This window comes from Cuculus canorus, chromosome 4 (genome assembly GCF_017976375.1).
Source record: "Cuculus canorus isolate bCucCan1 chromosome 4, bCucCan1.pri, whole genome shotgun sequence".
Classification (NCBI taxonomy): Eukaryota; Metazoa; Chordata; class Aves; order Cuculiformes; family Cuculidae; genus Cuculus; species Cuculus canorus.
The window spans coordinates 41,790,416-41,814,050 of NC_071404.1; the positions used below are offsets into that span (position 1 = coordinate 41,790,416).

Sequence of the window (23,635 nt, forward strand, 5' to 3'; positions counted from 1 at the left end):
CTTATTTTTGGAAGGTAAAACGTGTGGTGACAATTGTATAATTTATTGATAAGTTACTTTGTTCTGTGATTGTGTCAGAGTTTATTGGCTTGTGAAACTAATTGAGATCCTTATGAAACTCAGGGATGGACTTTCTGATAGTTCATAAGTATTCTGAAGGAGTTTTGGATCAGTGAGTTTTACTGAGCTGTCTTCAAGTAGGATGTAAACCCAGTGGTATTTAAAGGACGTGTGATATCCTATTTGCAACCAGTTTTCAATAACAGTAATTGAATCTTTAATAGTTTAATTTCCTGTTTACTTCATGACTTCAACTGTGTTATCTATGCCTCCTGTTAAATAGTTGCAGGCTTGGTTTTCTGGAGACACTGTTTTAATATCTGGTGGCATTCTGATATTTTCTTTAAAATGTTAAAGTTTTTTTAAAGGCAGGAATTAAAAAGTCTGTCTTTGACAGCTATTGTTAATGTTTCTAAAGTCATGACACTGCAATGACTCTGATATCAGTTTCTGAAATGGGTTTTGTTACTTCTTTTTTTTCTTAAGATTCACGTCGGATCTCAGGCAAAAATTTAAACATTTAGTTTTTGAACCTGACCTGTCATGAAAACTAATTTCTACTTAAGATAACTTTAGGCAAATATGCCAATTACTTATTATACAAGAAAAATTTCTCTTGGTACTTGGTTACACAATTACCTCTTCCAGTAATTAAAATGTGATCAGTTCTTATGTATAAAAGGACAAATTTTCACTAAAAAAAACTTTTGTGCCTCTTTTCAGCATACAGACAGAAGAAAAATATTGATTTACTGTTTCACTTTTATTTTCTTTGCATAAATATTTGAACTCTTTTTTATAATTGAGAACCATTGTTCTTTTGATTGGTTGGTGTAATGTCCTGAGGCGCTAGTGAAACAGTTTGTATGGCTAATATGTATTCACTAAATGCACTGAAAACGTTTATCTGTGCAGTGAAAGTATGATGGTGCTTAGGCCGTGGTCACATCATCTGATTATCCTGCTAATTTCAAGCTGTGATAATTTCTAAAAGCTTGAAAAGATGATACAGTGCTGAAAAGAGGTTTAACAATGTGCCTTCTCTCCAGGGCAATCCTTACATGCTACTGGATGTTTTTGTTTGAAAATGTGTCTTCCTCTCGCTTCAGAAAAATCCAGCCTTATTGTTCATACCTAACTGTCATTTTACAACTTTCTCCAAATCCTGCCAGCTTTAACTTTCCATGTAGGTTACTATAGCTTTACAAAGTCTTGGTAAGAAAAGTTAACAAATACGCACCAGTATAAGAATGATCTAAATCTGTTTCAGGTGATATATTTTTACTACCAAGGCAAATTTTCTATTTATAAATAAAAAATTATGATTTTTGTGTACTCTTGATGAGTCAGCATTATGAAAACATAAATTAATAAAGTAATTACATAGCTATTCTCTGGCTCCAATTCATAATTACCCAACTGTGTTGCTTTTTATCTGCTTCACAAAATGCAATATTAATTTTATTTTGTTCTTGATATCATAATTTTATATCCCAGATGCAGGCTATTTGATATGTCAGAAATCCTCTAAATAAAACATTATAATCTTAATGGAAAATGAAACATCCAACTTCTTCCCTGAAGGCACGAAGATCCATGAAATTAACTATGGCATCTGTTTTAACTGTTGTTCCTGCTGATACTGCAAGATCAAGTGTTACAGCCACCTTGCATGCAAGCATCAGCAATTGTTCAGTTGTATCAAATTGTAAGTTTTGGCTCATGAGCACAGTGGCAACTTTATAATAGTCTGAATGCTAAATGAAAAGCATTCAGATTTAAAACAAAACTACCCCCAAAGTGGCTTCTAAAACCGGGTTTTTATTATTATTTACTAGTACTGAAATGTTTTTTGTAGGCAAAAAACAATCTTGTATTTACTATTGATAACAGTACAAAGCAAATAAGAGGAAATCCCGCGTTGATATATATTAAGTAATATTTCTTGTCAAAACTGTCTGCATTATTCATCCTGAGTTGTAAACCCAGCTTTTGGGGAAACGAAGTAATTAAGATGGTTTTGTTCTGTTTTGTCTTTTCAGCAGGATTGTCTCCTCATCTGAATTTAGTTGTAGATGAAAGTTCTAAGCAGATTTATAACACATTTTACTATGTCTCATAGGAATCTGAATTTTTGTAATCTAGTTTTCTTTTAAGGTCAGCATTTGAAGTTGCTCATCCTCTGTAGTATTTCTGTATGCACAGTTTAAGAGGATTAAAAGATACCTAAGAGGCCACTAATACACTATTATTTAGTTACCTTTACTTCAGAAACAGTAATACAAAGCCAGCATACAGTTTTAACAAAGAGAACATAGTACTGCTGCAGCTCAGCAAAATAAAGGAAATAGAATTACTCCTTCTGCTCTTTTAGAAAAGATAAAGCAACAAAGGTTCAAAAATACGAAACAAGGAACAACTTGTTGGTAATATTTTTGTCCCTTGCAAATTAAAGGAAAAACAGCAGACCTTGCTCTTGTCACCTGCCAAATGAAGTAATAGGAAAAAGCATAGTAATAAAATTAGTGTCTTCATTATTGTGTTGCACCTGAATTGAGTCTAACCAAGAAAGAAAAACAGAGTTGGTACAAGTATATCCAAGTAAGTTGCGATGTTTCTGACAGTTTAGTTGGTTATTGGGTCGGACTGTGGACTTTATAGAAAAGAAAAGGATTAATAACATTAGGAAAGCAAGTTAAAAAGAAAATTATTAAAGATCAGAATCATTTGGCTTTACTGAATTCAGGAAGAGTTGCCCACCAGCTGTAAAAATCTACTGAAATATAGTGTAGAAGTATTTTTGAATCGAAAGCTGTAAGTAGCCAACAGTATAAAGCATGTCAAGGCTATGAGATGCAGGGAGTTGTCAGATACCAGCTTCCGTGACAGTTTATTTACAGAAAGAAAGACAAAAGTTGTTCACAAGATTATTGTGCACTTGTGTTTATAACTTGTGAGTGATGCTGTGGGACTAATTGCTTTAGCCTGTTGTAAAACGTTCACAACATTGGCAGGAATTTGGCAGTCGATGTTGAGTAAATACAGTAAAGGAAAATATGCATCTTTCCAGCAGAAGTATATTGCCTTTCCTGAGAACATCCTAATTTTCTTATGTTGAAGAACTATACATTACTACTCTCCTTGTCTTTTTCCTTTTTATAGGCGACCTTGTACTATTTTTGCACACACTGTTTAATGCTTCGCTCTGCAAGTCATCCCCAGTGTGAAGTGCAAGGTATTAGTCCTTCTGAATTAGGGTAAGAGAGTTAGAGTGAAGAAGTGTTAAGTTACTCAATTATCTTAAGTTGGTTGTTTTGGTATTTTGGTTTGTTGACATAGTTTGAAGTAACTTCAGTCTCTTCCAAAGACTTGCAATAAGTGAGGCCCGATGTCATAACGATCAAAAGTAAAGTTGTAAGCCCCTTTGGCCATTTCGGACTTCCATAATGGAAATAGAAATGCATGTATCCATTAAGAAGGCATTTGCAAGACATTGACGGCATTGGTGTGCATTTTTTAAGCACTAAGCCAATGATTATGTGCAGATCAGTTGCACCGCATATGCAGTGAGTCTGGTGCATCTCAGATGCTTTCAGCTTAATGACTTAAAACTTGAATTGTACACTCCTCTGCGATAGCTGAACATAGAATGACCTAGTCAGAGATACTACTTTTGCTCTGATACGGTCTGAAATTCTTTTTTAGTCCCATAGTTTTGGGGTAGATAAAGAAGAGAATTCTAAAAAATTGAAATATAGTAAGTCTCATGCTATATAATTGAGCAGTTTGTTCTAGTGTATCATGTGGAGGCAGATACAAGTCATTCTGTTACACAAAATAAAAGTGAATAAAAATTTCCTATCGAACATTACAAATACTCTTCAACGTTATTCTGAATGATTAAAAGTTCTTTTTGCAGTAGAATCCAAAGAGTAGCTATGAAAATAAAGTTCATCTGCCTATTGTGATCTTTGTTGTATAACAAACAGAAGATACCGAGTGTAAGATTTTCAAGGCACTAGCATATAAATGAATATTCTAAGATAAAAGAGAACCCAGAAGTAAAGAGGTTAAAATCCTTGGGTTTTGTAATACTGATTATTGCCGATATCTTAATTTTTGCTGTCAAGTCTCTTAGTGTTAATTGCATTTTTTTAAACTTTGAATATACTTAATCAGTGAAATATGAGATCACATAAAAATGGATGTTGTCCAAAACACTTATTTCCTTGCTTTTTCTTATACTATTTGGGAAATGGTTAGACGTGATCTAAAAATTATGCATATCTACCTTTCTTTGTAGCAATTGCATAAATTTCAGACAATAATTCAGATTAAAATGTTCCGCATCTTACCTTTCTGTAAAAAAATGCTTTAGATTTTGATGGTTTTCATAAAAAGAATGCATACTATTTTTCTCCAGAACAAAATTCACTCAGTAACAGTATGATAATTGTAAAAGGTATTTTGCTACAGAATTATGGACAGAGTGACAAATATTTCAGTTCACAGAAAAATTTTCAACACCAAAGTGATCAAATGGGTCATCTGTATTAAGTGTTGTGCAAGAAAATCTAAAAACATGTGAGGCTCATTAGCTCTTGACACTTCAGAATGTAAGGGACTAAACAAAGAAACAGCTTAGGAGGGGGAGAAAAAAGCTGGAACTGTGAATAACAAGATGATGATTCCTTAATTATGTGTTTGGCTTGGGAGTGCGGTTTTGTTCCTCTTAGGCAGGTGCATGGCTTCCTCGTGTAGAAGGAAGAGTGGAGAGGAACATTCCCTGTTTTTTATATCTAGATTCAACCATATGTTTACATTCCTAACTTCTGCTGAAGAGTTTGCCTTTTTTTTTTCGTGTGTAAATGAGAAAAAAAAATTCTAGATACCTAATATACCTAGCTGACCAGCTTTCAGAGGGGTTTTGGAGAGTTTGTGTGAATTGCTCTCCTGTGGGCCATTATCACAGCCTGTATCCTCAGGAAATTTCTTTTGACTATCATTACTATTGAGTGACTGAATAATCAGAGGAACTGTTGCCTACATCATCTTCACAAGTGATTGATGTCAACATCTTTTGAAAATGTCATGGTTTCTGTTTCCTTGTTTAATAATTCCAACTAAGATACCTACCTAACTCTCTTACATATTTGGGCTTAAAGCAGTGACTAGACATTCAATAGTCATTTATTTTATTTTAGTAAGCTATTTCCTTATGTTAGATATTTCATGCAGCAAAGTCATGGTGGTAGGGGAAGCATTTTTTGGTTTAATGATATTATTTGGACACAGCTCCCTGATGCTGACTCATATTGAAAGAAGCAGTAATACTAAGTAAAGCCACGCAGAAGTATAAATGGGGAGAGGCTTGGCTGCAAAGCAGCCCTGCAGAAAGGGATCTGAGGGTGCTGGTTGGCAGCAGGCTCAAGAGGAGTCAGCACTGCCATGGCAGCTAAGAGGGCAAATCGCTTCCTGGGGTCCATCAAACGCAGTACAATAACTGATCGTAAGGGGTGATTATCCTGCTGTATTCACCGTTGCTGTGGCCTCAACTTAAGTACTGTGTGCAGTTCTGGGCCCCATGATTTAAGAAGGATGGGAAGGTCTTTGAATACACTCAGAGGAGGGCAGCAAAGCTGATGAAAGAGCTGGAAGACGTGCTCTGAGGAGTGACTAAGGACTTTGGATTTGTCTAGTTTGGAGAGGAGATGACTGAGCGGGACGTCGTCATTCTCTACAGCTTCCTGAGAAGGGGACGTGGAGAGAGACTTGCTAATCTCTTCTCTGTGGTATCCAGTGATAGGGCGCATGGGAATAGTTCAATGATGTGCCAGGGGAGGTTTAGATTGGACGTTAGGAAGCATTTATTTACTGTAAGTGTGGTCAAATTGTGGAACAGGCTTCCTAGAGAGGTGATCAATGCCCCAAGTCTGTCTGCTTATGAGGTGTTTGGACAATGCCCTTAACAACATGCTTTAGCTTTTGGTCAACCTTAAATTGGTCAGACAGTTGGACTAAATGATCTTTGTAGGTCCCTTCCAACTGAAATACCCTATCCTATCCTATCCTATCCTATCCTATCCTATCCTATCCTACCCTACCCTACCCTACCCTACCCTGCCTTACCCTATGTCAGTAGGCATTATTTTAATTTGATTGCTAAGTTATGCTTCTATTTATGAATCTGTCCAATTACTTTCTTATTTAATAGCTTTGCCCAAAATACCATATAACATGTCTTGAGGCATCAACAGCAAAATTCACAGATTTAGCTTCTAGGATCTGGAAGATAATAAAAACAAATTCTGTTCCATAGGTATTAAATATTCTTTTTTCTTAGCCTGTACAGAAAAACTGTTTCTTACAAAATGTAAAGCTTTAATGAGTTTTTTATTTTTACATTCGGAGGCTTAAACAATGATGTGTGATACCATTCTAAATTGCAGATTAAATGCTTTTGAGTGTGGTGGCAAGCTTGTTCTGATTATAACTTCTTGTATGAACTTGGAAATGGTAGCATTCAATGTAATTTTTTTTAAAAGGAAATCTTTTTATAGCTCAAGTTCCTAGCTAATTCCAGAAATTATTAGTTGAAGTTATACTGAATTTCTTTACACAGAAGTGTAACCTATATTACCATAATGGTGACTGCTGGCCATGCTACATCATGTCTGCCACAAATTTATTTAGTCTTCTTAGCTTCTCATTTTTCACTTACTCGTGTATGATTATCAGTAGATAACACTTTCAGCTGTATTTGACTTTTTAACAAGTCTTTAGTCAACTGTGGCAAATGCTTAAAAGTGGCTATAACCTTTCTGCAGACACTACAGTCCTATAATCACTGCAGAATTATGGTGATGCTTTGAACGTGTCTGCTGCCTGCTGCTGCTCTCAGGCCTCAGCCAACAGAATGAATGCTATGCTCTTCAGCTGGTTCTGCACAAAGTCAGATATCTTTACTTTAATAAGATTTAAACATGAAATTTCAGTAAATGTGAACTAACTAGGCTTTCCATTGAAGAGGACCAGGAACGCTTATGGCTTGTCCCACCACATGTGTCAAGGTGCTGTTTTGTGGCACTGTGGCAAAGGAGCATGTATAGGGCCTGCTGTTCCCTGTCCCTGTCTATGTTTAAAATCCTTGATCCATTCTGATTTGTATTCTAGGGCCTACAGTAGGAATTGTTAAAAAAAACCCTGAACACCAGAACACCCAAACCCCAAACTTAGAAGTGTCTTAGCATTATGGGGAACAACCATGCTTATGAGTCAAGTTTGCACAGATGTTAAATTGAGTTAAATCAAAAAAGCTCCACATTGGTCACAGTTTGGTTGTCAAATATTACTTAAAGCAATTTCCTGCTGACCTAATACTGTAATTTAGTAATTTCTGTATAGTATTATATAAATAACATTATTCTTTATACTTAATGACCTTTTCAAAGTACTTACTATAGCCAGTCCTACTTAAAACAATAAAACCATAAGTTAGTCTTCCAGGACTGACTTTAAATTATATTAAAGGTACTCAGTTTTATGTATGGTATGTTATAGGATTGTGTTATATTTATTCTTCATTATAGTTGCCAACTTTTATTAATTCATGAGCAGCCATAGAATTTTCTTTTTGTTCAATATTGAGCCTAAATTGCCTACATTTTCAATGTAAGTAGCTTGCATATTAAGAAATAATAATCTTGGCTCTTAAAGTTGAAACATATGTTGATTATGTCCATTTTTAATACGTACAGACAGAAACAACTGAATGAAATGCCAATTCCACTCAAGTATTCAAGAAATAGGTACATATAACCTTCAAATTACAACAGTCAGACAAGAAGGATGAGTGGACTTTGTGTAATAGAGTAATAAGCGTCATATTCATTGAAGGAGAAACTGGCCTTTGTGAAAGCAGTAACAAAATTCTACTAAACAGAACCAAGATTTCTGTTTGTTTAATGAAATCAGATCTATGGAGAAACTTAAACTTGGACCTGCTTCTCTGTAAGTAAATTTTCTTCGTCATGGTACCTGCTCTTAAATCCAGTAGTCTTTGCACACCTTCACCTTTGCACACCTGTTCACCTTGCTGAACAGGAATCTGCTGTGGTTTGAGGTGCAAAGTCAGCATCTCGAAAATGAGGCGATGAGCAATGCAGGCAGGAAAGCAATGTCATTCTGAGTTCAGCACAGTGGTAGCAAAAGCACATGTTATTTTTGACCACAGTTGGTTCATGTGACTGTCAGTGCCTGTATCTTTAAAAACTACCTAGGTGGCCGAGTGATCCATCTGGCCCAATAGTATATAATGGTTTCTCAGGCCTCAATAGTGCCATGTTGATCTTAGTGATAATCATTGTTGAAGGAAGACCTGACCTGAGAATATAACTTTTACTACTTTCATGTGACCACCAAAATTCAGATATCACTGTGATTTGCAATTACCCCTGCATGTTTCTCTGTAGTTCTGCTTGCAGAAATACAAAATCCTTTTAAGAGTATGGCCCTCAAAGGGCAGAAGAGAAACATGCATGAAATTGAAGTTCAGTAACATAAAATAGAGTCCTATCTGAATAATAACTAGAAAATTACATTAAAAATTTTTTGACGAAGACAGGAGTCTGTGTGGAAAATTGACATAATTTCACACTTAATATTTCTTACTGCTCTTACTATTGTATCTTCAAATCCGTTATCAGTAGACATTTGATTATTTCTTAAAAGAACTAAATACTAGGTTTAGGTTTGGGTTTTTTTTCTTTTAACGCCTCAGCTACTGGTGCATTATTTTCAGACACTTTCTGACCAAGTGCTGATGTCACTGACTGTTTAAGCAGTTTCATGAATTTGTCAAATAGTAGAGAACAGTGATGCCATTGTTAGTGGTAATAGTTGTTTCAGAGTCTCAGATGCAGTGGTAGAAAGGTTCACCATTGATTATATTAGACAGTTCTTTTCAGCTTTAGGCAATAGTGCTGACAATCAGCACATCTAGTTAATTCAAATACCTTTCATGCTTTATGAATAACAAGCACAGTTATAACAGATTACTGATGGGCATCTCTAATTGTCCATACTCATTTTGCTTTTGTCGTGATAGGTCCTTATTTTCCATATGGAAAAACAATGTGCATTCTTATTGTATATATTTTTTCTACAATGCAATACATTTATTATGCTGATTTTTTTTTCCAAAATATAATGTCATATTTCTTTAAGCAAAAAGGATTTTTTTTTAATTTTCTTTCAATAGACTATAACTTATGGAATGCCATTTTTCATTGCGAAATAGGTCAACAAAATTGTTTAAACAACCACCAAGTTGTCTGTTGGTTAATTAATCAGCGTACTCTTCCTCTTCAAAGGACCAGGTAGCTGGTTTAGACAGCACCAAAGTGGAGGTGAAATTCTGGATGTAGTGAGATAAGATTTCAATATGATGAGACTTTCTCTAACTGTCAGAAGATATGCTAGTATCCTCAACAAACCCTAGTGGCATAAGATGTTTGCTTAAAGATATAGTGGTCTTTGTTACCAATATTAGCCTTGTTCTGTTCTGTTCTGTGCTGTTCTGTGCTGATTTGTGCCTGCTGTAGGCAGCCCCTTTCAGAAACTTTTGTACTTGCAAAATAGCCACGCAAATAGACTGTATGCAGGTAGGCTGCAGTTCTGTGTGGATAGACTGAAGCCTGAAAAGAAGCATTTCCTAAAATATGTCATGATAACGAGACTGATCCCTTATGGTGCTTTGTTTGGATCTACGTTGTTTAATGTCACAGAGCACCTTGGTTTACTCTGTGTATTAAAGATTCTCTGCAAAACACCCATCTTATGTGAAGATGGAAACATATAAAGATGACTTCTTGTTTTTCTTTGGAGCTGGGTTGCTCTGAGAATGACGGTTTGTTGTCTGTGGTTTGCACCAGTTGGGTTGATGGCTGTACAATAACATTGATATCTTTCAGGGCTGAGAGAAATAGTTAGAAAGCTGGATGTTTCAATAAAGACTAGGACAGTTTTTAGGGACATGAGAACAGCTGGTTAATGTTAAGTTAGCATTATATATTGTATTCAGTGTAAGCACGACCTGAAATTTTATTTTAAAATTTGTGGATGTTTTTATTAAATGTGTCTTGGGTAGAGGTCACCAAGACAGAAAACAGACTAGTTTTTCTGACTATATAGATTCACATCTGGCTTTAGAAATCCCTTGTGCACAAGTGGTTGGAAAGACCAGGAAAATGTTTGTTCCTTCTTAGTCTTTGTTCAGTTTAAATGGAAAGGCAGTATAGATGAAGAATTTTATGTTTTGTTGCTTTCCTAAAAGCATATTCTGTTGCTGTTCAACTGGATATCTGTGTTGCGTCTACATGCATGGACCCTGATCTGTAATGGGAGACAGCAACCCTGGAGTTAATATCCAGTCTGCTCAGACAAAGCCTCTATTTACTCAGTGCATCAGTCGGTAAAACAAGCTGAAAAAAAGGAAACCTTTCTTGGTGGAAATGCTTCGCTCTTTATGGATTATGTCTTGACAATTTTATTTTGAAAGAAGGGTGCCAACATCTGGAAGTTGTATTTACATTTTTCCTGTTGAAAGCTTCACTAAGGGTAAACTTAACACATATTTATTTAGTATCTGCTTTAGATGAATCAGTTTATTAGGATACTCAGTTCATCTTCAGCATTGCAGTTCAATATGTCCTCTGAAGAAAGGTGTAAATCTAGTCCTTAATCTAGGAGAGCACCCGAAGAGTATTTCTTTTCTGAATGTTGTCATGCCTTTGGAAATAGTTCAGTGACCATGAACTTGCTTTGGAGCCATTTTTTGTTATACTGAACATGTCATATTCTCCATTTCTGGGCTGCAAACTTGGGATGAAGGTATATGGGAGAAACAAGGCTATGTCTGCATTGTCAAATAATATAGCTCATTGGTTTGCTCCTTGGCTCTTGTCTTTGATTATCAACACTATTAGTTCACTGATAGATTCTCTCTGCTGAGGTAAAGTGACTGTTCCACTTTCAGACATACCTCTGGGAAGGGTTTTCTCCATGAACTTTTTCCTGCAGACTGTATGAATGAAAAAGCAGCAAATTTTTAGTCCTTTAACTTGCAAATTCTCCCAGTGGTAGCCTGTCAGACACTGCACCCTCCAATATTTTCGTGCATCCACATACCACACCAGTGCATGCTTCTCATATCCTTCTTACTTATCTCTAAAAGAGCACTTTGAACAAGTTTCTCCTTTCTCTCCAAAAAGAATAACTGTAATTTAGTAGGGTCACAATTTAGTTGGTAATGCTGGATTTTTGGACGTAAAATATGTATAGGAATAACCACACTAGAAATTTCCAAGGCTAAATAAATTCTTTTCTCTATGAATATTCAAATACATCTCATAAAAATTCTCTGATCTACATCAAACATTCATGAACGATTAATTTGATATTCAGTGCATAGACTAGCAAAACATAATTGCACTTTGCTAACATATTTCATGTATGCACGTGTAAACATTTCAGATATTTGTACCCTAATCATATCTTTTTTAAATCATTACTTTCTTCATTTATCCTTCAACTTTTGATTAGAGGATTTGTGTGGAGACACAGCTGCAGATTACATTTACTTAACTAGAGTTCTGATTTCAGTGAGGTGGCGGTACAGTATAGTAGTTTGCATCTCAATGCATGTGATTCCTGTGCCAGGGGAGTGGGTCCTGCTGTTGTATTAGTGATATAGTGTATTGACTGCCTTTTGACTGTTTTCTTCAGTAGTAGAGAACTTGTCTACCCCTCAAGGCCTCACTAGGAAAGACAAATAATTAGCTAAATTGAAGTGATTCCACCTTCTTGGTCCTCACTGAAATGTCTGAAATTAACTGTGTTCTTTAATGCACAGTTTTAAGTGATTAAGAGCAATGTTAGTGATTAAGCTTTGAGGACACACAAGCAAATGATTAGGGTAAATACAAAGTCATTTAAAGCATCAGATCACAATCTAAATACAGAAAGAAAAAAAGTGCTGCAGGGCTAGCCTTAAATTTGTCAGACTTTAGTGAGATCCAATGTGAAGTAAAATTCCTTTATGCAGACACTTGCAGAACAGAGCAGAGTTTAGTTAACTTCTATTAGTTGAGGGTTGTTCACCTAATGTTTGATTCTGCAAGAGAAAAGGTGCAAGAGAAAAGGTGCCAACCAGTAGGCAATCCTACCAAGGCGCAATGGTAATTTTCTCTCACAATAGAAGGAAAGGTCCATCAGTCCAATCCTGGTTCTGTGCGCAGAATTACCTGGTGTGGTAGACCTTTGAACCCTCTTATCAGCACACAAAATATCTGATTTCAGAAAATGTTCAATCTGAAATATTTTAATTATATATGTATGTATATATTTAATTTTTCTGTATGAAGAACATTGTTCAATGTTACTTTTATCCTTGTCTACTAGGTGTCAAGGGGTTTTATGTCAAATGCAAAAAAGTTTTTGTGGGACCCTGTCAGTCTTGTCATTGAAAGGAAGAATGTATCCCAACTTTGTACCAGAGCTGTGTAATGCTTTCAGGAATGCTTGAAAGTGATTTTGGAAAGCTACCTCACCTTTGAGATATGGTTGGGTGGAAAGCTTTCATCATTAAAAAATTACTGTTTTGTTGCTATTTGATACTTTCCATATCTTCTATTATGTGACATACTGGATTCAATTGAATATATGAAAATGTTTGGGAATGAAAAAATCTTGAAATATAGCGCATTACACTGGAGCATCTGCTTACTATCTAACTTTTTTGCTGACTATCTAGCTTCGTAAGTGTGCGATTTACAAATTAATAACATTTTCATCATCAGAAATAAATAGTTCAGAATAACAGAGCATGATGAGAAATGATAACTAAAGGTTAGCAGCACTTAGCAGAGGAAGCCGTATATTGACTGTCCTCCAGAAGATAAACTAACAATTCCACAAAAAGTATGTCATACTTCTGACAGATTAAGAATTACTGTTGTCTTATTTAATTGCAATGTTTTAGTAAATTTACATATTTTAAGTTGAAAATAATATCTTAGCACATAAATTCTTTATCTTGTGTTAACTGCTAATTTTCCTGCACTGAGAAATTTTCTTTCTATTTAAATGTGAGATCTTTAAGACTGTGAGGACACAAAAATATCAGATTAATTTATGAAAATGTAGTTTAATTGAAATAATTTAAAATTTTATGAAACATTAATTGGGAGCAGAATATCTATATGGAACATTAATTTGAGGCAATAAAAATAAGCAACTGCAGTTTCCTGATATGGTATCTGCAGCATTTATATTAATTATCTCATAACATAGACTAACTGAAGTAGAAAATTCACTATGTTTAGTTAAATAGCAAAGAAATCACAATGCTTTTATTTGTTAAGTTTCAAGGTATCTTCCTGAAATCGTTGGCCCTAGAGGTAACAGACAGCAAAAAAAACCTATGTGCTTATAAAAATAGAAAAATACTTACAATTTTTTTTGATTTACAGTCTTTAAAAAAAGTAAATTTTTAAAAAAGTGGCATTTACAGTCTTTAAAAAAAAAGTTCTTAATACACATACAGGACTGGTAAAAAGATGACTGAAGTGACTGTCCCATTGTTGGGACAAATTTGAAAAGCCCTTCAAATAAGCACATAGGTTTTTTTTAGCTGTCTGTTACCTCTAGGGCCAATGATTTCAGGAAGATACCTTGAAACTAACAAATAAAAGCATTGTGATGCCCTTTTTTTTTTTTTTTTTTTTTTTTGCAGCCACAGCCTTTATTTTGGTTATATTTTATTCTTCTCGTTTGTGACTGAGATGATACAGAGCTAGAAATGCCACTGTATATTGCAGGAATTGTAAGAGCATGTAATTTAAGTTTTGCCATTCTTAGACATTTAAAGCCAGTTAAATGAAGGCTAGCCCTTAGGTCTGGAGCCAGGAGTTTTCAGTTGAAACAATCAGTTCCTTGGGGCTAAATTCATAAGCCTATGCAGAATGGCAGCCTTGCAGAGTACTCACACTGAGTAGGTACACTTTATATAATGTTCCAGTTTACTTTAATAGCTGCTGTTTTTAAAGGCAGCGCTGAATTCTAATGGCATTATTAAAGTTATCATATTTTCACACACACACCCCTGAAAAGAATAACATTTCAATGCACACGCCGGATATTTAGTTAATCAGTGCATCTCAGAATTATCAGATTTACTGCACAGCCATACAGTAATACTTGAATGGTAGGTAATGCATTGAAAGGGCATCGGACTGTATAAGCATAAGCTGTGTACTGCTCTAAGTAATCCTCGCAGTTGAGTTGGAATTAGTGCTGTAACCAGGATTCTGGATGGGTTGCGATTCTCAGCAGATGGGTGCCATCCTCAAGTTACAGCATGAGAAAATGTTCCTGTACTTCTCAGGAAAAACAGTACAGAGTTACAAGATAGTAGATAGCGGTGTATTGTTCCTTTTTAAAGAGGAATGGCCTTTCATATAGTGAGGAACCTTCACGTGAATGGCACTACAATCACAGGGCATGAGTGACTGGACAGTACTGTGAGCAACCTGATGCAATGATAATTAGACCTGCTTTCAGCAAAGGGCAAGACTGAATGACTTCTGATGTTCCCTTCCAACATAAATTACTCTGTGATTTCTGTGATCATCTGCAGTGATTCCAACACACAGAAAAAGTTAGTATGATCAGAAGTCTTACTTTAGCACACACTGCTAAGTTACTTATCTCACATGGAATAATTCCTTGTTTGCTAGAAGGTGGTTGATGCACACTCTGTTCTTCAAACTGTCCATATGCTCTCTGTATATTTACTCCTTGTTTATTTTATTATATGCATGAATTTATTAATCAAGTTCTGCCCAGCTCCATGAGATTGTATGTGCTGGGGGTGATCTTCTGCAGTTCTGCTTGTGTATCTTTAAACACGTGGTAGAGTTGTGTGTGAAGCACAACCACATGGTGTGACAATGGAGTACCACATTGTCTCTTGGAAGTCTGCCTTCTTGGGTGGCAAAGTATTTCATATCTCATTCTGAAACAAAGCCTTAATCTTTCTCCTGCAACTTAATTCCACAACCCATCTTGTACTGTAAATTTGATGGTTTTCAGGCTGACTGGCCATTAGAAGATTCAGGAATTCAAGTGTCATATTATATCATGTTATGTCATGTTATGACTTTATGAATATTCTGGCTGCAGGGCCGGGCAGAAAAGAAGATATGTGGGTGATCTACACTTAAATTACTGTTGAACTGTGTACTAATAATTTCTTTGTATTTATATAGCTTCTTTCACAATTACCAGGCCTTCTGCCCTTAGAATTGAATATTGAAATGAGGTCTGCTGCTGAAAAGTAGGTGAAAATACCTCTTCCTGAAGTAAACAGAGATACAGGTTCTATCTGCAGCCCTGTGGTCTCGTGTATTATTGTGAATGATGCTGTGTAGTGTGAAGTATATTTATTGCTTCTTTTCTTTTTCTAAATAATTTTTTGACCCTTCATTTAACAAAGGGTAATCTAATAAAACAGTATCTCTCTGTGCTTATTATGTTAATATGGTAATGAATTATAATCGTTGAACTACAGATTATTTTATATATGTGTGTCTGTGTGTTAATATAAAAAGTATACACTGTTAAAATAAGTTATTTTCTGTTAAGTCAGAAAGCTAAGACTGGTTTAAATATGTTAAGGAATTCAATCCATTATGCTAGTTCCAAAATATGTTCTGCATGTCTTTATAGCTTTCAGTAGCACTATTTTTACTTCTTCATCAATTAGCTTGAGTTGAAAGGCACTGAAAGAACACATACTGATTAGTATATTAAAATGTTCTACTTCCAATCAGTAAATTATATTCAAATGCCAACACAAATTGTAACAATTTCCTGTATATGAAAACAAATTGAAAAGTTGGTTCCACCTAATATTTAAACAATACTTATTATAAAAATACTTCTGGATTGGGTACCTATAAGTTTTCACATCCCTTCATTTTTTTCCGCAGCGGTACATGTTGGTTTTAAAAGACAGTCAATTTTTATTACCTCAGATAACAGGAGACTCCCGTAACCTTTGAGCTAGTGACTTAATTTTACCCCATACTAATTCCCATAATGGCTACTAGAATTGATTGTAATAGCAGGAATGTCTTGCATTGGCATTAGACAAAAAGAGAAGAAGTACTTCTTGGCAGGTTCTTGAGTGGATTCATGTGATTTAATATGCATTTTTTGATTACTGTCTAACCTTCTACAACCTTTACTGTCTGTCTTTTGCCATTAAAGATTCATCTCCCAGTCTTTCAGGTGAAATAATAGTCTGAATAGATCTGAATTACCTCATCTTGACCTATTTTAAATTAGTACAGACGAATTCAATGATTTCAGCAGCATGTTATCTTTAGAAGCTGATCACCAGAATGAAAAGTCCCTAAACATATTCTAGGATGCATCAGCCCGCTAATTAATGTAATTTTTCATCATATAAAATAACCCTGAGGAAGCACATTTCAATGACAAACAGCATTCTAGTGAACAGAGTGTCTATTAGAGTACAAGGTTTATTCACGTTAATCTCTGTGAATTAAGGTGGAGTGCTGAGGCAGGTACTGTACTGAGACAGGATACAGCTCAGAGACAAAGCCAAGTGTAGGTATTTTCGGTTAATATAACCAATTTTTTTTTTTGTGAATTGAAGATTTTACTTAAGTATAACTTAGGGTTACATTGGGCAGCCCAGTTGTTTTTGTATCTGTGACAACATCTGAGTATTGTTCTCCACTTCTTATGACTTTCTGAAAGCTGCTTTTTAGACTGAAGTCTTTTACATCTTTTCTGTATTCACCTAAATGCTCTTCGAAAGTTTTCCGTGTGAGTGGGAATTGTTTGTTTTAATACTTTAAGGGTTATTTTGCTACTTCTTTCCTTTGTACATGTTTAAACAGGAACAAAAATCTGAAGTGTGATAAGTGGTTTTTGAAAAAAAAATATAAAGTTGAAGTTATTTGACATTCAAGATTATGTCTTTAACATGTGGAAGATGTTATAAAAGACATATTTTTTAATAACCCGCATGATAACAATCTTCAGTTTGTCTGTGTATGTATGGCTGTCTCAATAGACAGAACAGTAAATGGGATTCTATCTATAGTCTGAGGCCTTCGGTTTACTCAGAATGTACAAATATTGCCTTAATCATTATGATAGAAGTACAACTTTATTATAAAGCAAAAAAAGAAGAGAAAATGCCATAGTAATATGATGTTACTTTAAGAAGTAATATGTTTTGTAGGTGTAACTAATCTTGCCCTAGGCTGATGCGTGATGCGACACCACTATGCTGTGGTCGGTCCACTACCGTACAAGCCCAGTTCAAGGTAATGGTGAAAGATAGAAGAGACCAGGGCAGCAGGCTGCAGCAGGAGCAGGATGCTCCTGTGGGATGCTCCCATCCCACAGTTTCTTTGGAGACATCTCTGCTGCTCCTATGGAAGAAAGAAGACAGTGAACCAGAAGTAATGCCAGCAATGGCTACTTTCCTGTAACAGTAATCTGTGTACCTGAGATAGGGACAGGAATGAGAACAGAAAGCTGCTACATCCTTTCCCACGCCTACTTACAGTGGCTGCATGTTATTCAGACATGGGATCCTTCCTTTTCCAGGGCAGAAAGCATAGGAACTTGAGAGGACAAGCAGAAAGCACAGGATTTATTTTTTTTTTAGAAAGGGAGAGAAAAGGAAGGGTTTATTTTAGTCTGTCTCAAAACAGTGAATCCTCCCCACATCTCATTTAACCTTGCTTAATGTTAAAGCTGATAGGCCCATCACCACCCAGCTACCTCCTAGACTTCCCCCATGTTTTTTCTTTTATCACCGGATTTTTTTCTTCCTGAAAAGAGATTTTTTTCAAAATTGGACTTTTCACAGAGTTTTAAGACTTGAGACAGCTCAGTTCAACAGATTGATAGAGAAACACAGATAATTTTAGGCCATATTTTTTATTGACTTTTGCACTACATGTATAAGTTCTTATGGCAAAGTAACCCCACAGACTGAACGCAAGTATGATACTTGCCCTGTGAGCTGGAAATTATGTTGTGTTCATAATTTAAGAATGACTGGTCAATGTGCTGCTTATATTTTTGTTGGCTGATGAGCAGTCTGATCAGATTGATACAAATAAAGAAAAACAGCTAAGATTTGAATCAGCGTTAGAACAAGCAGTATTTATGATGCATTAGGTTATGGTAGCCCCTATTATGAATGAGTTTGAACCATAGTTGTAAAGCACAATTGTACAGAAAGCTGCTGAAGAATAACATTGATCTTGAATTGCCCTGGAATTTGCTTTTAGTTACTCATGCATTTCATACAAAAACACTTTAGTGGAAATTTGTAAAATATGGTTTCTGACATGTAACATTAGAGGTATGTTCAGTTTTGCAATTTGTTATGCATACATATAACAGTTGTAGAGCAGCTTCCAGATTATTTTCCTAATGTAAGAACATGCGAAAAAGCTAAAACACAATTTCTGGTTTTATGTGTTTATAACTTAACATGGAAGCAGGTTCATGCATGGTGGACTGCTTCGTGTACTGTGTTAATACTAATCAAATTTATTTGGAGTATATTTGTAATATCAGTCATAGAATAATTAGAAGTACAATATTTGAAATAGTAAGTATATTAATGGTTAGCCCCAAATATGAAAATAGTGTAAGTTTAGAATTTTTCTAATGAAGACAATATTATGCAATTTTAATGTTAAGACATTGACTTTCTAGGTGCCATATGAATTGCTGCCTACATAAAATGTATCGTAAGCACCATTGTGTGTGAAGGAAGAAGTGTATGCTGTAGTTCTTTTCTGGCAAGTTTAGGCACATGTCACTGTTGAGATTAGGAACATACTGTGGTTTTACTACCTGATTTAACTTTAGGTACTGTCAGAAGAGTCAGTCTTTTCCTTTGGGAACATTTCTCTGTCAAGTCACTAGTCCTCTGCTTCTCTATGTTACCTGATGGAGTAATAAGTGCAGTTTTTCTGCCACTGTCGTGGCTTAATTAGTCCAAGCACCTTGTGCCTAATAAGGTAGGAAATGGAAGATCTTGGCCTAAAGCTGCTGAAATGCTAATCACTAACTATAGAAATAGCTGTACTATAAGGGTCTTTTTTGCCACTAGAATACCCTGTCTTCTTTCATACTTGTGTAAATCTGTGTTCTCCTTTGTCATTTTCCAGTCAACAAAGCTTTTTTCTCATGTCAGTATAGTACCGTTTTCGTCAGATGTTTTATGTTTCCGAAATGGTTCAAACAATATAATATAATGCAATAATTAGAGAGGACCATATGCAAGAGTAACCATGGAAATGAATGAGTACTGACTTCAGATGACGAGGAATTGACCTTAAGTAGCCCCAAACAAAACCACTTCACAGGAACAATAAAATGAAAAATACATTCCTAATTTCCTTCTTATTCTGCTATTTTAATGTTAGGGTAGCTAGATCTTGGAAAGCTGTTTATGAAACAATAAGTATACTGAAATTTGGAACTTAAACTTCTCAATGGAAAATTACAAAATAGAGAATCAAAAAAGAAGGGTGGGGTGGGGAACCAGAAAAAAAAAGAAAAAAACACACCTGTGTGCTTTACTGTCCAGCACTCAAAATTAAATTATGTGATTAGTTGTTACTTAACCAACTCAAAATTCAAAATTTTAACAGATTTTAAGCGTCCTATGGAAATAACATGATTGATAGAAAGTTTCATGGCAAGAATTCTAATTTTCTGCCTGATTCTAACATTTAAATCTCTTTCTGAGATGCTAGAAGATGGACTAAATGCTCTTTGATAAAAAAAGTGATACTCATATATTACAGTATGAGACATTGTTATAAACCTATGCTTTTAATGCTTGCTGAGTACACAGTTTGTTCATGTAAATTATGAAGAGTGTTGATTAGTGCAGTTCTGCTGCACCTCTCATATGTATTTCACATATAGAAGACGTCTGCTTGTAGTTGATATATTAGAAATGTCATGAACCAAAAATTCACTCTACATTTTAATTAATAATACAGTAAATGTAATTACTTGCCATGTTTGAGAACTGACCACATCACTTAGAGTAACTATGGGGTGTAAAAAATGCCAAACAACAGTTTTAATCAGTTTGTTTTGCATTGCCTTGATTTTTGAAGATCATGTATTCACATGATAAAGTTATGAAAATCTAAAATGAACAAAAAATGATTGCAATTTTCTCATTCTTCACTTTGAGATTAAAAGCATAATTTAAATTGTCAGGCACAGTTTGGGGCAAGGGTTATAAGAAGTTGAAATTGGAAAAATGATCCTGATATGGGATGTGTCTGATGCCCAGATATGCCATATGTATCTTCCACTCTGAAAGAAATGCAATGCATTGGAGCACAGAAGATGGCATTTTATGTCATATTGTGCATGATAGTGGCTGGTAGCAGGTGCTGAAATGGCAATCTCTATTTTATTCTCCTATGTAGTAGCCAAAGAGGCACTATCTCCTTTTCTTAGGGCTTTGCTGTTACACCTCAATGAGCTTAGAACGTGGTTAGTGTCATGTGTCTATTTGATTGTTTCTGCAGAAAGGAGAAATTGATACGTTCTCTCCTTCATGCAGCTGCCATGTGCATCTTTCTGTTAAACTTATTCAATCTAAACTTTTACTTGTAGCTAGGACTTCCTCATGCTCTCGTTTTATATATATACATGCACACATAATGTATGGGACTGTGCTTATAAATGAGCTGGCTCATTACATGCTGGTTCTGAGAAGGTCACTTCAGCATCAGAGGTTAATCAGACTAGCACCGCATATAGACAAGTTAGAAGTGGATTAAAATACCCAGGTCAGTGCACCACATTAATGTAGCTATGTTGTTTCTGGAACCTGTGGTAGTATTACACAGTATTGTGCAGGGTAGATAAATCGAAGTGGTTAGATTACAGGTCAGGAACCCCTAATAATTATGCTGTGCTTCATACCCTTTGATTCAATTTGAAAACTTTCTCTCAAGCCAAGGGATGGTAGAGAAGGGAACTATATTATGCTATTTCACCTGTAATGGGAAGTGAAATTAAAGAGATGCAGAATGTCCCAAGTTAATATCTGATTCTTTATATGCTGAGCTGTCAGCTGGTGGAAGGAAAGTGTCATTGTAGCAAGTGTAGAAAACTCACAATTTTGAATTATGATGTGTAGTCTTTGTTCAGGAGACCATTTTCATCTAGGTGTTGCAATATGACATTTTTGAGCATACATGCTCATATATCATTAATAATTTTTTCCCCAGTTCCCTTATCGAATTGTCAGGGAAAAAAAGTGTCCCACTACACAAGAGAAAAGCACAATACGAGTTTCATAAAAATGTCTGTCCATATTGTATGCAAAAGTATGTATAGATTCCACCTAAGTCTTTCATAGAGAGAATCAAAGTCTCAAGAGAGACTTCAGCAAAGAATGAATGAACGTTTCAATGCCTGCTGCTATACAGGCATTGATAGTTGTTGAAATGTTTCAGTCTTACTCTGAAATACAAATAGGTGTTTTCAGTGTTATTTAATTTCATAAAGTGTATTGACGGCTATGTCACCAAATATTATGGATTGCTACATAATAAAGGAAAAGTAAGCTGAGCTGGACATTTATGTTCAATAGTGTCACTGTGAAGCTCTGCTAACAGTTATGAACTCTTCAGATTTTAGCTTAGCTAATTACTAGTAGACTGGAGAATTATCCTGACTTGGAAGTGATAACTGTTGACAAGGTCAATTAAAGGTATTTTGTTATTCTGGGAAACATACCTCCAGTGCCTTTCCTGGTTGCTTTTCCTCCAATTTTGTCATCTTGCAAATCCTACTGTTTATCTTGTCTTCTCCCATCTTCTCTGAAACTTGTTAAACAGAGCTCTGGAAAGGACATCTGCTTGCTTTTCCAACCACACCTTTCCTTTGTCTTCTTTAGCTCCTTAACGATGAAAGTGAATAGGCCTTGTCACTGCATATCTCTATCATCTGCTTCTGCTACTGGCCTCAGTCCTAGCTACCAGTACTGTACAACACTTCAGCCAGTCTGCTACTAATCTTGGCGCTATGGGTATTCTCCTGGATCTTTTGTGCTGTTTCTGGTCAAAGAAGCCATCTTTTTTATCACTAAGCAACTGTATGGTTGCCTGTTTGCAGTTAGATGCTTACCAATGCTCGTTTGTAAAACTACATTCAATCCAACAAGCCTTCAAGACACTCTTGAAGCACTTTGTCTGTCAGCTCTATTTCCTCTTTTCATGGTTCAGCATAGGAAAGCAAGTTGAGTGTTCCAGCGTTATCTGCCTAAATCACACCTCTGGCATGTTCTGGTAAGGCTTTCGTTACTATTGCCTTAATGACCACAGAAACAAAACTGCAAACGACTGTCATGGGTGTCTCAGCCATACAGCCTTATCTACAGTAAGATGTGAAAATATCTGTGACAGAACTGTTTATTGTAGTTTGCAGTATTTTATAAAGGAGGTTTATAATTCCTAGATGTTTATCATTTCATAACCGCTTTGTACATCAGGCATTTCTTTCTGAGGACCTTAATTAGGTTTTGAAGGCATACGTAAGTAATGAAACTAAACTTTATGAATTAAAGAAAGCTGTGGAACATACTTGTTTATATTATTTCGTATGTTGTACTTTTTTTTTAACATACTTCCATATAGCACCCAGGACAAAAATTAATATTAAACAGCTCTGCATTTTGTTTTCCAGTGTGCAGTGACCTGGAATTCAGGGAGGTTGCAAACAGATTGAGAGACTGGTTTAAGGCACTTCATGAAAGTGGAATTCAGAATAAGAAGACTAGGATTGTTCAAAGGCCTGAAAGAACCAGTAAGAGATTCCTACTTGTTTTTTTGTAATGTTCTCTTTGGTACTTTTCTGTACTTTTGTATTTCTGTTGCTAAGGCTTACCTTATTTTCATGTGCTTTAAATAGACGTGTATGAAGCCATAACTGTGCTTTTCTATGTTTAATTTCATATTTATGGTATAGTACCGATAAAAGATGTTCACTTTAAGCTTTCAACATTATTTGGCAGAACTCTTGCTTTTAAAAACGTATGGCAACTGCTATTCACAATGGTTTCATTTGTAAGTGCTATCAAATTGTATATTTGATAAAGCTTGATAATTAGCTGCTCTATAAGGAGACTAAACAGAAGAAACAAGCAGGGATTTTGAACAACTTTTCCATAGAGAAAAGTGAGTTGCTGAATAGCCAGCCTTAAGAAGTGACGTACGGGAACTGTAATTATGTGTGACCCATTGTTGCGAGTTGATGCCTCTGTAGATACTGGTACAGAAAAACACATGGAAAAGAAGCTTGTAAGTGAAGAGGAGTTTTCCAGGATACACTTCAAATTGGAAGAGATTCAGGAGTACTACTGAAGTGGAAATAGTAGGAAGCATAATTTGTTTTTAACCCCCTCAAATATTTAAATAGG

General features: G+C 35.5%; 1 protein-coding gene across 2 annotated transcripts in view; it reads left to right on the plus strand.

The window, feature by feature from the left end:
- The window catches only part of SPOCK3 (SPARC (osteonectin), cwcv and kazal like domains proteoglycan 3), a 182,740-nt gene that overhangs the window by 136,750 nt on the left and 22,355 nt on the right, over nt 1-23,635 (plus strand). For both annotated transcript variants that reach the window (XM_054066070.1, XM_054066071.1), the window contains exon 7: nt 22,903-23,022. In XM_054066070.1, the coding sequence (XP_053922045.1) occupies nt 22,903-23,022 (120 nt within the window). The remainder of the gene's footprint in view (nt 1-22,902; nt 23,023-23,635) is intronic.